This window comes from Podarcis melisellensis (assembly GCF_964234715.1).
Source record: "Podarcis melisellensis genome assembly, chromosome: 10".
NCBI classification, from domain to species: Eukaryota; Metazoa; Chordata; class Lepidosauria; order Squamata; family Lacertidae; genus Podarcis; species Podarcis melisellensis.
The window spans coordinates 76,228,593-76,244,862 of record NC_138542.1 but is presented as its reverse complement, the minus strand read 5'-3'; the positions used below and the strand labels follow the sequence as shown (position 1 = coordinate 76,244,862).

The 16,270-nt window shown below is 46.8% G+C and overlaps 2 protein-coding genes across 2 annotated transcripts in view; both read left to right on the top strand.

The window, feature by feature from the left end:
* The window catches only part of LOC309378680 (uncharacterized protein), a 141,543-nt gene that overhangs the window by 16,237 nt on the left and 109,036 nt on the right, over window positions 1-16,270 (top strand). The gene's annotated exons all lie outside the window — the stretch shown is intronic.
* LOC309378714 (zinc finger protein 202-like) overlaps window positions 1-16,270 on the top strand; it is an 83,972-nt gene that overhangs the window by 64,459 nt on the left and 3,243 nt on the right. The window contains exons 2-5 of the mRNA XM_081927318.1: window positions 717-1,147; window positions 1,312-1,393; window positions 1,623-1,705; window positions 2,173-2,299. Coding sequence (XP_081783444.1) covers window positions 717-1,147; window positions 1,312-1,393; window positions 1,623-1,705; window positions 2,173-2,299 — 723 coding nt within the window. The remainder of the gene's footprint in view (window positions 1-716; window positions 1,148-1,311; window positions 1,394-1,622; window positions 1,706-2,172; window positions 2,300-16,270) is intronic.

The following is a 16,270-nucleotide window of genomic DNA, read 5'->3' as shown; positions in this document are numbered from 1 at the left end:
CGGTCAAGGGATTATGGCTACTCAGTCCCAAGTCACCCCCCTTTGACAGTCCTTGTTACGTGTAGTGGAATAAAAGTGGTCCGATGAAAATCCGACGTACGGCTGATTTTTAGTAAATATAAAACGGTGAAAGACTTTGAAGTTCAAACCGGCTCCAAGTTCAGGAAACAATGTAACAAGGTCTTGATTGGATCAGTCATGGTTGACTGAACTCGGAAACGTTGTATCAGTGAGCTGTCAAACAGGGACGCAGTGAATGCCGGCTGCAGTACCAGCGCAGCCGCCACCAGGGGCGCTGTTCGGCAATGGTGATTGGTTGAAGCGGCCGCTGGTTGACCTAGAGTTCAGGCACCCGGTCTACTCACAGTAAAATGGGGCGAAGCGGAGCGCTTATGGCGGACGGCTGTCAGTCTAGCGCTTCCTTATTTACGGAAGGCTTTTAAGAGATGACCCTCTAAAGGGACATCTCTCGGGTCAGAGAGGGGAGATACGTGTAGGTGTGTGTGTGTGCTTATGCGGTACACGTGCAAATGAGGGGGGGGTGATTTCCGGCGACAGACTCATACATACTTCCTCACAGAACATTTTTCTCCTCCAGGCAATATGTCAGTTTTGTAACAGAACGATGTATTTGCTTTGTAGAATTTCCTAGCACCTCTGATTCGGACAGACAGAACTTGGCAGAAGATCAAGGGGTTCCTTCATCTCTCTTGGAGGCTTCCTGAGAGCACAGATGGATGAGAAAAACTCAGCTGGCCCTGAAGCAGGAAGAGGCCATGCCATCAGAACTAGGAGCAGTGGGGGATTCTGGGGGGAAACTGTGCAGAAGATCCTGGGAGAGGAGGACACCCTTCGCTCAGAGGTGCAGAGCCAGCAATTGAGGCAGTTCTGCTTCCAGGAGGCCAAAGGACCTCGAGAGGTTTGCAGCCGACTCTACAACCTTTACCATCAATGGCTGAAGCCAGAACGGCACACGAAAACTGAAATGTTGGACCTGGTGATCTTGGAGCAGTTCCTGGCTGTCCTTCCTCCGGAGATGGAGAGCTGGGTGAGGGAATGCAGAGCGGAGACCAGTTCCCAGGCAGTGGCCCTGGCTGAAGGTTTCCTCCTGAGTCAGGCAGAGGAGAGGAAGCAGGCAGAGCAGCAGGTGGATACTCCAAAGGGGCTCCAAACGTGAGTGAGAGTATTCTCCATCCTTTTTTGGAAAGCAGCCATTGAATATTATCAGATTGCCCTTCAGTTTTTGCCTCTGTCGTTCCTTTTCTAACCCTTCATCATATTCTCTGTTTTGAATCTTCACTGCTATTTCAGAAACAGGATCTGTTTGCAGAAGTGGGCCCAGATTCTTCTGAGACCAAAAGGACTCCGCTGGACACCAGAGAGAGGCTGCTGGGTAAGGAAGGGATCCGTTCTCCGTTTGGTCCCTTTCTGTGGATATCAAAACAAATTGATGGTTTCTTGTCATCTTTTTTTTTGGGGGGGGAGACACTTGGGGACAAGAGCACCAAGGAAGGGAGATGTATTTTTAACCCAACTAAATTATGAAATGGGTCCAAATGTCCACATGCAGCCAGAAGGTGAGACTTTTTGGAGAGCAGCTGCACTTCCTCTGTCTCTTACAGGTGACCAGATGATGCCAGCAAGACCTCCTCATCCATCTATTCCTGGTGGGGAAGGAGAAGCAACGACTGCGGAAGCAGCTCAGGTAGAGGGAGGAGCCCTGTGGGGAAGGGGGCTGAGGGGTGGGGCAGTCAGGGTGCCTCTGGCCCCCAAGGAATCTCTCTCCTCCTCTTGGCTTCTGTCTCTGAAGGCATCTTTGTCAAGGGCAACCTGAACAGAAGCCAAGAGGCTGGGAATGCCATTCGAGAAGCTTAATGTGCTGGGAATAAGGAACAGCCACCTTGCCTTAACTCACCTTCTGAAGGTCAATAAGATCATTCATAAGTCATTGTCATTTTACTTGTAGAGTTATCATTGAATGCTATGATAGGCTTCTAAGCAGTTCATCAAGCCTCAAAAATAGTTCCCAGGAATCACCTATCTTGTCGCATCAGTTGCACAATGGGGTTTCCCCACCTTCTCCTCCCCCCTTTTAATAAGCAGAAAGAAACAGCAATGTGTAGCAGACAACCCTAGTGCTGTCTAAAGAGGACCTTTTCCTTTCTCTCTTAGGGTCCAGTGTGCTTTGAAGATGTTGCTGTTCATTTTACATATGAGGAGTGGGCGTTGCTGGATCCAGACCAGAGAGCTCTGCATAAGGAAGTCATGGAGGAGAATCGTGGGACCGTGGCCTCTCTCAGTAAGGCTCCCTTGTGGATCATAACCTCTCTTTGGAAATTCCACACATATCTCTCTGTGATAAGCCTCCCTGGTTTTGATGGAGCTCTACAGGGCCACTTGCAGCACCTGGGATTCTAATACCCCCCAAACTCACCTTAAATGGAGGGCTATCAGCATGTTTTGACCTTGGACATGATTAAGCCAACATAGACATTGCTGAGAATGGAGTGGGAACATGCTGGGAATTTGAGGTCAGGAGAACACATCTTTGTTGACACTGTCCTGCCTTGTATTGCCCAAAATCTTCCTGACATGGAGCATGTGGAAGGCATTGAGGGGTTGTTTCTGATGGTTGTAATTGTCCATGACTCACTTCACAAAGAGCTTGCTCAACACACTGTGGGAGTCATAAAGCCAGAGGCTGAGGTTTTGTAAATACTGCAGGGGCCCCCTGACATTCCTCTGGGCAATGATTACCTTATACAGAGAGGGGAGTGTCAAGCCTTGACCGGATGAGGTAACAGGAGACTTTGGAGAAACAGCCATGCGGCTGGCAGAACAAAGGAGAATAAATCGGAGAAGGGCAGACAGAGGGGCTGCTCTCATATCATGGAAATGTTGCTAGCTTTCTGCGTCTTTATTTTACTCTAAACAAACACCACTTGTAAAGGCAGGCTCCAACAAGTGGTGCCCTCTCTGAGGCTGAATAAAAGGATACGACTGAGGTTTTTAAAAGAGAGCTAAGAAGCGATTTGAAGCAAACAGTCTGAGGCAGACTAAGAGGATTTTAAAAGGAACTGTGAGAGGATTTTCGATCCAAGCAGTGGATATCATCGGCCCCCTACGCCCGGCAAGGGTTCCACAGCGCTGAAGCATCTTGAAAAAGATCCCAGGGTGAGTCCGATCCCTTTTCTTCTTTTTTTTATCTTATTTTAAAGAATGGGCAGCTCCCTGTCATCTACGCAACAGAAATTTTTAAGAGACTTAAAATTTCTCCTCTCCTCCAACCAATTGGAAGTCCCTGATGGCGATTTGATACAGCTCATTCAAGCCATCGATGAGCACTGCCCCTGGCTTGCTGCAAATGGGACTTGGGAAATAATTCAATGGGATAAGATAGGGACACATTTTCATGGGTACCCCAGTTTCAGTGTTCGAATTTTAAATGCTTGGTGCAAGGTTCGTTATGCTATGGGCTCTTTATCACCAAAAAATATCTCCATGGCTAAATTGCCAAAACAACCTTCAGCTTCATTAATTCAGCATGCTGTTATGCCATGTGTTCCAGCACTTGTTTTGCCAGCAGTCCCAGACCCCACACCTCCAGATTATAGTGCCTCACCAGAGGACTCAATCCTGCAAAAATACAGTGGTCTGGCTGGAAATGACCCTGCTCTTTCAGTAGCAGAACAAGCTACCCCTTTTCAACATGCAGTCCTTGCCTGCTCCTTATCTCAGGATACCATGGCATTCCCTGTTATTGTGCCCCCGACTGGTGCTCCAGTAGGAACTCAAGCCCAGCTGTTGGTTCCAGATGACATCAAGCTTTTGGCACGTACAGTTTTACCCCCATCAGCAGGTGTATTGTTTGCCCATGAATGGGAAATCGCCTGTCATGCTTATGCTCCTGCTTTATTGCAACAAGCAAGAGGGAATAATCCTAATCTTACCCTCGCGAATGTGATGGATGCTATGATGGGGCGTGGGCCCTTTGATCAGGCTTCAGTGCAAGCCACACTGCTGCAGATCTTATTGAGGGATACTGCTCTTGCTGCTCAACAAGCAATGAGAAAAATCCCGGAACCCACCAGTATCCAGTCTAGGTTGGGTTCAATCAGACAAGAACCTAGAGAATCATATTCTTCCTTTATGGACAGGCTGATTACAGCAGTGAGTAGACAAATTGAAAATCCTGAAGCCAAACAAATAATTATCAAACAATTGGCCTTTGAAAATGCAAATGAGGATTGTAAGGTTGCGTTGCGCCCGATAATACACAATCCTGCCACAGACACAGCAGCTATGCTTCGCATTTGTCAGTCTGTTGGAACAGCCACCCACAAGGCCCATTTGCTGGTGGCAGCGCAAAATAAAAACCAGCCTGTGGCCACCGATACGTTTCCAGCGTGGCAAACCAAGATCATTGATACCTCAGTGTGGGTAGAGTGGCCTCCACCAAAAGTAAAATCCGCAGCAATGGCACCATCTCGTTTTTGAACAGCTTATTTCTGAACAATTGACTTTCGGCCACATTGAACTGTCTTCATCCCACTGGCTCCAGCAGACAGGAACGGTTTGCTTTTACATTGCCAGTATATAACAATTTGCAGCCCACCCAGCAATATCAGTGGGTTGTCCTGCCGCACAGCATGCGGAACTCCCCTACACTTTGTCAGCATTTTATGGATGAAGCATTGAAACCTTTCCGCATGCGCCACCTAGAGGTGCTGAACACCAGCTGCATCTGGCAGTGTTTGCTACACCATTGTTGCCAACAGGAATCTTATATGCACAGACGGACAACGTGCTATGGCTTTGAGCGGTTTTGATGTTGCATCAATTTATTTGCCTTTTTCACAGACTGAACAGCAGCATTTATTGATCACAAATGCTGCCGTGCAAATCGCCTTAGCGGATTTTATAGGTGTCACCATTTTTAACCCCCCAAAGGATGACCGTTTGACATTTCTGACACAGGTCACCTAATGTTTTGGCTACCCCCTTGTCTCTCACACCTCTCCCCTCTGCACTAACCCTTTTCACGGATGGAACAAGAAGTAGGGGAGTAGTGACATGGGAGGAGGGAGGAAAATGGAAATGTTTATTTACCTCTCCACAGTCTTCTGCCCAGCGAGCTGAACTAGCGGCTGTGATTCTTGCCTTTCAATCCTTTCCTACTCAACCTTTCAACCTTATTGTGGATACTCAGTATGTATATCGCCTTTTTGCTATTTTACCAATATCTTATATAACTCCTTCCTTGGATTTTGACTTATTTTCCTTGTTTCTTGCCCTGCAGGCTTTACTTCAGCACAGAGAGTTCCCTTATTATGTTGCACATCTTCGCTCCCACACATCGCACCCAGGGTATTTAGCAGAGGGCAATGCAAGACCAGATGCAGCGTTGAAGAACATTTCTGCCTTTTCTCTATTTTCTGATCCTATACTATGTCATAACACTTTTCATCTCCCTGCGAAAGCATTGGCTAAGCAGTTTTCTATTCCCTTGGCCCAAGCAAGGGATATAGTTTCCCTATGTGCTACTTGTTCTAAATCTCAGCTGGCCGTTCCTTTTGATGCTGTCAATCCTAGGGGCACGTCTGCATTGGCGTGTTGGCAGATGGATGTCACACACACACCTGTGTTGGCTCCACTCTCCACCCACTCTGGATTCCTATAGGCTACGCCCATGAGGGGGGAAACAGCTCGTCATGTGATCCAGCACACCATTCGCTGTTTCTCAGTCATGGGTAAACCTGCGCGCATCAAAACTGATAATGGTCCAGCATATATTTCTAAAACATTTTCGGAATTTTGTATGTTGTGGAATGTGAAATTAACTCATGGTATACCCTTTAACTCCACAGGGCAAGCGATAGTGGAAAGAGCGCACCTGACGTTCAAAACACTATTGCTTAAACAGCTTGGCGGCCGAAGTATACCAACAGCGGACATCCCTTTGGCAGTCCACCAAGTTCTTTTTGTGCTTAACCATATCTTATATCCACATAATAGGACCCATACGCCCGCGGAATTGCATTTTAGGAAGGAGGAGGCACTCCCTCGCCCCTTGGTGGTGTACCGACGCTTGCCTGATCCCGCATGGCATGGACCTGTCCCACTGATTACGTGGGGACGAGGATACGCGGCAGTGGACGTAGAGGACAAGCCTTTGTGGGTTCCAGCTCGATGCGTGCGGCCATGGCGAGCATCTTCAACCGCAGAAGCGCCTTCCTAACCATTTGCCTTGCCATCCTTTGCTGCACCGTTATACAAGGAAGAGAAGCAGACGACCCAGTCCAGTTGAAACCACCATATTTCACCTTATCAGCTGGCAAGCTGCAGTCATCAGAATCCTATTCTGGCTGGCAGCATCCACAGCTCAGCCACTCTCGAACTATAAGAACTGTGTTGTTGAATAAGACTTTTAGGGGAGAAAATTATCATAAGATATGGAGGAATAATATTTTTGTACAAGATATGATTATGTTTACTAGTTTATTGCATGCTTCTAAATGTTCTAAATGTTGGGTGTGTATGCCTGCCCCCATTTGTTTTCAAATTAGAGAGGGGAAAGAATCATGGGGCATATATCCAAACTGTCATTATACATTGAAATTCATGTTTAATAGCTCTTGTTCTCTTACAGGAACATACAGTGCCCAATCTCAGTGCTGTAGGAGAGACACGAGTGCATGGTTAAAAACTAGCAAAGGAAGCCTACCATGCAGCTTGGAATCAGAATTCTTATATTCTTGGCTTCCGGGTGGAAGTTGGCTTCGACATTTATTGATTTTAGTGATTATTATAGTAGTTATTTGCATTATTTTGTGTTGCTATATACAATGTATTCCTTCTTTAATTTCTATGTGTATTGCATGGTTCTCCAGTCCGCGGCCTTCATCCGGTCTCACAAGAGTCGCTTATCGCACTCTATATAATCCTATTGGAACGGAAATATATGCCTCTGATTAAAAAATAAAGAAAGAGGGCATGTGGGAGTCATAAAGCCAGTGGCTGAGGTTTTGTAAATACTGCAGGGCCCCCCTGACATTCCTCTGGGCAATGATTACCTTATACAGAGAGGGGAGTGTCAAGCCTTGACCGGATGAGGTAACAGGAGACTTTGGAGAAACGGCCATGCGGCTGGCAGAACAAAGGAGAATAAATCGGAGAAGGGCAGACAGAGGGGCTGCTCTCATATCATGGAAATGTTGCTAGCTTTCTGCGTCTTTATTTTACTCTAAACAAACACCACTTGTAAAGGCAGGCTCCAACAACACACAATCCTGATAGACCTTCCTCTTGGCATTGAAGAGTTAGCAAGACATTTGCCTTGCCAATACACTTGTCCAGGTCAGCATCGATGAAGAGGTTGTAGGCCAATGGTAGAACCTCCTAGGGAGACAAAATCATCCACCACCTCCAGTGTCTGAAGCTCCCATAAGTGCATTTTGCAACAGGGAATATCATAAACACAAGCAGTTTCTGAGCTCTGCGCACAGTATTGCACCTAAGATTTCAGATTAAAACTGCAGAGTGGAAGGAAAGGAGGACCTTTTTCTGGCTCCCCACTTCTGAAGGCCAAAGGAGAGACCTGTCAAGGTGGTGTCTGCTCTTCGCAATAAACACCCTCTGCTCACTCAGAGAGATATTTACAGTTCTTTGTTTACATATGTAGAAACAGCTACAGTTCAAAATCATCTTGGACATCGATCGATCTGCCGTGACACCTGATTACTTTATGATCGTCAATCAGCAGTTTATAACGGGTCCGGCACACTTCTTCAAAGCTGCGCCACTGTTGCTCCCTTCAGGTCACGGCTTAGCAGAGTTGAACACACAGCGGTGTAAAGCAGACTTACTTCCTTCTTCTGGAAAGCACACACAGACAGGTTCGTCTATTTACAGCTCTTTATTAAAACATTTCACCAACAAAGACCGGGGCTTCTTTCAGCCATATCCAAAGGCACGTCTTTCTCTCTCAGATACACAGAGAGAAGTGAAAGTACAGGAAACAACTCCTCCTCCTTAGCTTCTAAAAGCTTCTGTCTCCTCCCAGCTTACGTCTGACGTCGGAATGTGACACACACTCAGAACAACTTAACCAGTTAAGTTCTGAACACTCACACCCCCCCTTGCGTTGGATTCCGACTGCACCTGTGGAACATCCTCAGCAAGACTCTGTGAGATCAATGCCTTCCCCAATGCCTTGCGCCCTCTCTTGGCGTCCCTGTTAGGCAACTGTGGAACCACCTCACAACTCTCAGAATCGCACTGTGCGAAACTTACCCACGCACCTGTGGCCTGGTACCTCTCTGGTGGAATACCCTTAGTTGTGCGACTGGACCTCCTAGGCACAAACTCAGGTGTTCCCTCTGACTCACTTTGATCAGCAGGTGTGTCCTCTGCATCATGGGATTCACCCTCTGACTTAAAGCGTCTTCGAATCCTCTCCATCACACTCACAGGAGAACTAGGCGCACTCTTGGGCTGTCTCTTAACAGCTTGTGGAGATGCCCTATCCTGCTCCTGACCCTGGTCAGTGACCTGGTCGTCATCAGCAGCCTCAGCCTCTTCTTCCGTCTCATCAGAACTGTCTTCTGGATCAGAGAGACAATCTGATAGAACATCACGCCTGACAAACATTTTTGGCTTCTCACTCTGCTCTAAGAATTCAGCGTGTTTACTGATCAGCACCTTACTCTGATCACCTGACGGGTAAGCAAACCGCCATGCACGGGCTTCTGGCTCATACCCACAGAAGATCATTTTCTGGAATTTGGCTCCATCTGGCCCTCGCAAAGCCTCAGGCGCAGAGACAATCGCAGGAGACCCAAACTTGCGCAGAAAGTGAACCTGGGGTTTGCGGCCATTCAACAGAGAAAACGGAGTGTCACCTACCAGCGAATTGTAGGTCCTATTCCAGGTGAAGCATGCAGCTCTAGCCGCCTCCAGCCAAAACTGTGGAGGTAACTCAGACTCTGTAAGCATCACCTGTGCTGCCTGAACCAGAGCTCCACTCCTCAGCTCTGCCGCCCCCCTCTGATTGGGTGAAGTAACTGTGTGACGTATCCCTTTCTCGTGAAAGAACTTCTGCAAAGCAGAACCAGTGTACCTAGCATTTCTGTCACTGATGATCGCTTGCACTCTGGTGGAGAACCTTAGTTCTACTCCCTCAATCCAGCTCTTGATCAGCTGTGCTGCATCCTCCTTGGATCTGAGAACATGACTCCAGGAATTCTGCGAAAAATCATCCAAAAAAGTTAGAAGAAACCTGCCCCCCCCTAGACTTGGTTCCTTGACAGGATTGGACAAATCTATGTGAACCAGCTCAAAAGGTTTGGTGGTAACCCGTTCCACCTTTGGGTAACTGCACCCTCTCACCTTTGCTTGCTTGCAAGTGTCACAATTAATGGCACTTCCACAATTTTTAATCTTACAACCTGCAACAACCTCAGGTAACACCTGCAAATCCTCTAAAGGATTGTGAATCGTTCTCTGATGCCATACGCATACACATGAGGCATCATGAGCGGGAACTGTAGTACGCTGGTTGGGAACTGTAGCACGCAACGCCTGTGCTTTCTCAACCTTCCCCTCACCCCCAAGAGACGTTTTAAGAACGAAAAGATCATTCTGTCCCCGTTTCACTTCAACAAGTCGTCTTCCTTCTCTGGAGATTGTGCAGGAATCCCCCTGGAAACAAACCTGAAAACCCTTTTTTAACAAATAAGGCACAGATAACAAACAGTGATGCACCCCTGGAACAATACAAAAATCCACCGCCTCCTGCAAAACAGAAAGAAACAATGTACCACAGTTAGTGACATTTTTCCGCTGTCCATTTGCAAATAAAACAGTTTGTCCCTTTGAAACTGCCGTGCAATTCCACATCTCGACTGCAGGGGTCTCTGGAACCATGTTGCGGTTAGCTGCAGAGTCAATAACAAGGGCCATCTCGGAATTTTCCACTCGGCCGTCTTCGAACAATGCCATGCTTGCAGAAACTTGATAAGACTCTTCCTGCCGCTCCCCCTGGCCACCTGCACGCTTGCCTGGCTGGCCAGGCCTGTTGCCATGGAAACCCGTCTGGTTCCCATGAGAAGTGTCCTTCACAACATCCTGCCTCGGCTCTCTGCTCCGGTGGGGGCAACTGCCACGCAGACGTTGAACTCCAGTGGAAAAACACTGCCCGGGGCTCCTGCCAGCTGGCCTGGCCTTCCTCCTTCTGGAACGGCGCCTCCCACCAGCCTGGCCCCCCCTGAAGCTGCTCTTCGCTTCAGCACAAGTGAAAAGTCTTTTAAACGTGCCTTTGGAACTCTTCGCCCCCCCGATCTGCTCACTAGCGCTCCTAGAGGCCAATCCATCGGGAACAGGGCCTGCCAGTCCAGCCTCTCCAGGACCCAGTCCATCACACAGACGTGTAGAAGCATTACAACAGCTCCCCAACACTGTCCCAGCCCCCATTGGGCTTTCTGGGCATCCTTCAGCCCCCCCTGGGCTTCTTCCAGCCCCCTCTGGCCTGACCCCCGCTGAGCTTTCACACACACTCCTCAGCGCCTGCCAGGCGGCCTGGGCCGATTCAACGCCCTCCAGATGAGGCTTCAGCGATTCATCAACGCATGCTCTGAGCATATCCAGCTCAAGTTGCATTCTCTGCTGGCTATCTTCAGCCCACGCAGCCCCACAGCTTGCAACGCCTGTTCCAGCTGCTGGCCAGCTAAGGGGTGATTTTGGCTCCCATTGGTTTGCTTCCCAAAGCCCTTCGACTAAGAACCATCCCCTTATTCTTCTGGTCCATATTGCCCAACTCTTTAGAGTGAGCTTTTCCAGAGGTATATTCTGGCTTTTGGCCATCTTCTCCCGTTCTCCCAAGGTGCCCCAAGCTGTACTTACTCCGTACTCAGTGCTCAGTACCAGCTCCTACGGCTCTCCCTTGCTTGGAGTAACGATTCCAGCTGCTTTTAGCTCCAGCTGCTTCTCAGCTTCCAGCTCTCAGCTGCTTTTAGCTCTCTGTATCAGCAGCTCTCATTGCCTCTTAGAAGCAGGCAATTAATCATTCTTGCTCTCCGGCATCCAGTCAGCTCCCGTTGGCCTCCGACGGCCCCTCAGCCTCAGAACGCTAGCTTCAAAGCATTCCTGAGGCTCACAGCGTCTGCTTTACGAGCGTTGGCTGACCTTCCATAACCTCTTGGACATCGATCGATCGGCCGTGACACCTGATTACTTTAGGATCGTCAATCAGCAGTTTATAACGGGTCCGGCACACTTCTTCAAAGCTGCGCCACTGTTGCTCCCTTCAGGTCACGGCTTAGCAGAGTTGAACACACAGCGGTGTAAAGCAGACTTACTTCCTTCTTCTGGAAAGCACACACAGACAGGTTCGTCTATTTACAGCTCTTTATTAAAACATTTCACCAACAAAGACCGGGGCTTCTTTCAGCCATATCCAAAGGCACGTCTTTCTCTCTCAGATACACAGAGAGAAGTGAAAGTACAGGAAACAACTCCTCCTCCTTAGCTTCTAAAAGCTTTTGTCTCCTCCCAGCTTACGTCTGACGTCGGAATGTGACGCACACTCAGAACAACTTAACCAGTTAAGTTCTGAACACTCACAAATCATGCATCGGAATCCGACGAGTCAGATTCGGGGAGTGGCTTCCTTCGGCTCCTTCTCCAACACAGCAGACGTGGGAATCTCACGAGATGTTTTTGATCCCTGGGTTTTAACTTTCTCCTCGCCTGTGCCAAAGGCACAGCTTCCCCTTCTGTTCCTGAATTCCCTGGTTGGTGGCAGGGCTCTCCAGCATCGCAGAGCCCTGACACCGCTTGACTGCTCTCCGCCTTCTCCTCCCCTACTTCGTCCACCATTTCCCTGTTTTCCCCGTCTGACTGTTCCTGCTCTGATACTCCCCCTTCCCTTGACCCAAGGGCGTTCCCTGTCTGTCCCGGGACATCGCCCCCCACTAAGCCCCCCCATCTGTCTCGCTTTTGCTGTCTTCTGAGGATCTGAAACCTACAAGTGGTGATATACCTGTGGGTGCGTGCATTGCCTTATTGTATGCGAACTCTGCCAGGCTCAATTTCTCTACCCTTGCTGGTAGTTCACATAGCATGTCACGTGTTGTTGCAAGGTAGCGTTTGGCCTCTCTGCCTGTCCATTTGTCTGAGGATGTCTAGCTGAGGTGAAACTTATTTCTACCTGTAACAACTCCATCAACATCCTCTAAAAACACTAAGTAAACTGACTTCCACGATCTGTGACCAGCCTTGAAGGCATGTCGTGCGACCTGAAAACAATGTCTACAAACAACCTTGCTGTTTCTTGAGCGGAAAGTACAGTGGTACCTCCGGTTACATACGCTTCAGGTTACACACACTTCAGGTTACAGACTCTGCTAACCCAGAAATATTACCTCAGGTTAAGAACTTTATTTCAGGATGAGAACAGAAAATGTGTGGCGGCAGCAGGAGGCCCCATTAGCTAAAGTGGTGCTTCCGGTTAAGAACAGTTTCAGGTTAAGAACAGACCTCCAGAACGAATTAAATTTTTAACCCGAGGTACCACTGTATTTTAGTGCAAGGTACAAAAAGAGCCGTTTTGCTTAGCACATCTACTACCACCAAAATGACCAGGGTTTTTTTGTGTGATGCTGGTAGGTCAGTAATAAAATCCATGGCTATCACTTCCCACGGTTTGTTAGGGGTGGGTAAGGGTTGCAACAACCTGGCAGGTGCTGTCCTTTCCCCTTTTGCCCTCTGGTAGACTTCACAGCCTTTAACGTACTCCTCTACCTCCTCCTCTATTTTGGGCAACCAGAATTCCTTTTTTTTTAAAATTTCTTTTTTTATTGCTTAGTTTCATAGAAAAAGATATATATATATATATATATGCAGGTTTTGGTGTCCTCGGGTGTCTTCCCGTGTAAAAGTTGGGGTGTCTAGGCGACGTTTCGACGAGGTCTCACTCGTCATCTTCATAGGTTCTTGTCAGCTGGAAGGTTTCCTCCCCGTAGAGGTGAGATATTTGCTTTCGTAGATTTTCACGGGTACAGGAATGCAGGTTTTGGTGTCCTCGGGTGTCTTCCCGTGTAAAGATGACGAGTGAGACCTCGTCGAAACGTCGCCTAGACACCCCAACTTTTACATGAAGATGACGAGTGAGACCTCGTCGAAACGTCGCCTAGACACCCCAACTTTTACACGGGAAGACACCCGAGGACACCAAAACCTGCATTCCTGTACCCGTGAAAATCTACGAAAGCATATATATATATATATATATGCAGGTTTTGGTGTCCTCGGGTGTCTTCCCGTGTAAAAGTTGGGGTGTCTAGGCGACGTTTCGACGAGGTCTCACTCGTCATCTTCAGGCTGGTGCTTTCGGCTTCTTGTTACTGGAACAGAGCAGGATCTCAGTGTTTGAGTTCCTATAAATACTGTTGAGGGGGTGTGGTGTATAGCCTCCAATGTTCTGGGCAGAGAGGAAGTTCCCAGGCTAGTGTGCCTTTTCTTCTTTTGTTCCTTAATTACTTGAGGGATATCTTGAGTGATTTCTTGAGTGATATCCTGAGTACCACTTAGGTGGGTCATTAGGTGTGGATTAGTTGCTAAAGTCTTTGTGTCTTGACCTCTTGAACTTTGTGAAGAGTTTTTCTGAGAAGATGGCTGTACTGCACTTAGTTGTGCTCTGGCTTGGCTTCGTGTATAGGGGCGAGCTGTGGTTTTGTGGCCTGTGTCAGCCAGATCTGTGTAGGGATTGCAGGGGGGTGCAGCATCCGGAGGTGCCACCATGGTTTGGCTACTGGATGGTGTCTGTAATTTATCTGTGGAGAGGGTCTGGGTTTGGGTCTGGTGTGGTTGATTGGTGATGGCGTTCTGTGTGCCTCTGGATCTGGTGTCAGTTTTTGTGGGGAGGGCTAATTTCCAGATGTCTGGCAAGCGGGATGTGTCGTCACGCTTGTTCATGTTGTGAGGGTGTTTCTCTATCTCGATGGCTTCCATGATTATTCTCTTGTGGTGATGTTCCATGTTAAAGAGCAATTTGGAATCTGCAAAATTAATTTCGTGTCCTGTTTCTTTCATGTGTTGGAAAAGAGAGGAAGTTTTTTCTTCTTTTTTGACGGCATTCTTGTGTTCTGCGATACGTGCATTTATTCGTCTGTTTGTTTGTCCAATGTACGTGGCTGGGCAGACTTTGCAGGGTATTTCATAGACCCCTTGGTTTTCCAACTGGATTTTATCCTTGGGGTTTCTGATCCTGCTCTGTTCCAGTAACAAGAAGCCGAAAGCACCAGCCTGAAGATGACGAGTGAGACCTCGTCGAAACGTCGCCTAGACACCCCAACTTTTACACGGGAAGACACCCGAGGACACCAAAACCTGCATTCCTGTACCCGTGAAAATCTACGAAAGCATATATATATATATATATATATATATATATATACACACACACACACACACACACACACACACATATAAACAAATAGACGTAAAAAGTGTTACACAAACAGATAATAATAAAAAAGAAATACAGATAGGAAAAATATACAAAAACTTAGTTTTCACATCCATCACATTTCCTAGTTTTCGCTTTCGGACTTCCTTTAGCTTTCTCGAAAATCATTCGAAGCAATACTTTGAGTTTCACATTTCTTAGTATATATTGTCATTGTACTTTCTTGTGTATATTTCTCAATATATGTTATCCTTATACATAATTTAGTCTCCTTTTTTTTTAATATAATTTTTTATTGAGTTTATGAAATACAAAATCCAACTTCCAATTACAGATTTCCATAGATCTAGTGGACTTCCCCCATCTTCCGAACCCTGCATTCTCTGTACATTCAAAACATCAGCAATTTGTTAACTCATTTCAAACACAATAATGTATCTTTCATTTTATCGTGATATCTGGTCTCTAGGACATTGTAGTCCAAATCCTTAAACTTTTAATTTCAACACAATAAAATTATTTCATTACACCACCTCTGGCTTCTTGTACCTTATTTTCCATTTCAAAGGTTTACAAATGCTGAAGCTATAATTTCCTAAAAAGGAGCATTTTTTTTAACATTCATACAACTTATAATGCTTTTTCAAATAGTCCTTAAATTTTTCCCAGACTTCCTCCATTGCTTCTTCTCCCAAGTCTCGGATTCTGCCAGTCATCTCGGCCAGTTCCATATAGTCCATCAACTGCGTCTGCCATTCTTCCAGCGTGGGTAAATTTTGTGTCTTCCAGTGCTTTGCCATCAGGATCCTTGCTGCTGTGGTGGCGTACATAAAGAAAGTTCTATCTTTCTTGGCCACTCTCTGGTCTACCATGCCCAGGAGGAAGGCCTCCGGTTTCTTGGGTAAGGTAAATCTAAGTACCTTTTTTAATTCGTTATGTATCATCTCCCAGAAGGCCTTCACTTTCGGGCAGGTCCACCAGAGGTGTAAGAATGTCCCTTCCTCCTCCTTACACTTCCAACATTTATTGTCCGACAGGTGGTATATCTTTGCAAGCTTGACTGGGGTCATGTACCACCGGTATACCATTTTCATAATATTTTCCTTCAAGGCACTACATGCCGTAAATTTCATCCCGGTGTTCCATAACCTTTCCCAGTCTTCAAACATAATGTTATGCCCCAAATCCTGCGCCCACTTTATCATGGAGGATTTAACTATCTCATCCTGTGTATTCCATTTAAGCAGCAAGTTGTACATTCTCGAAATTAACTTAGATTTTGGCTCTAGCAACTCTGTCTCTAATTTCGATTTTTCCACCTGGAAACCCACTTTTTTGTCCGCTTTAAAAACTTCCTGAATTTGAGCATAGTGCAACCAATCTCGCACCTTGTTTTTTAACTTTTCCATACTCTGCAACCTCCAATTATCTCCAATTTTTTCAATTATTTCCCAATATTTAGGCCAATGGGCCTCCATATTGAGTCTTTTACGTGCTTTGGCCTCCATCGGTGAGAGCCACCTCGGAGTCTTACTCTCCAATAAGTCTTTGTATTTTGTCCAGACCATAAAAATTGCTCTTCTGACAATATGGTTTTTGAACGATCTATGAACTTTAACCTTGTCATACCACAAATATGCATGCCACCCAAAAGCATTACCAAACCCTTCCAGATCGAGGACATCGGTGTTCTCCAATAAAATCCAATCTTTCAACCAGCAGAAGGCTGCAGATTCATAATATAACCTCAAGTCCGGCAGGGCAAACCCCCCTCTTTCTTTCGCATCGGTTAGTATTTTAAACTTT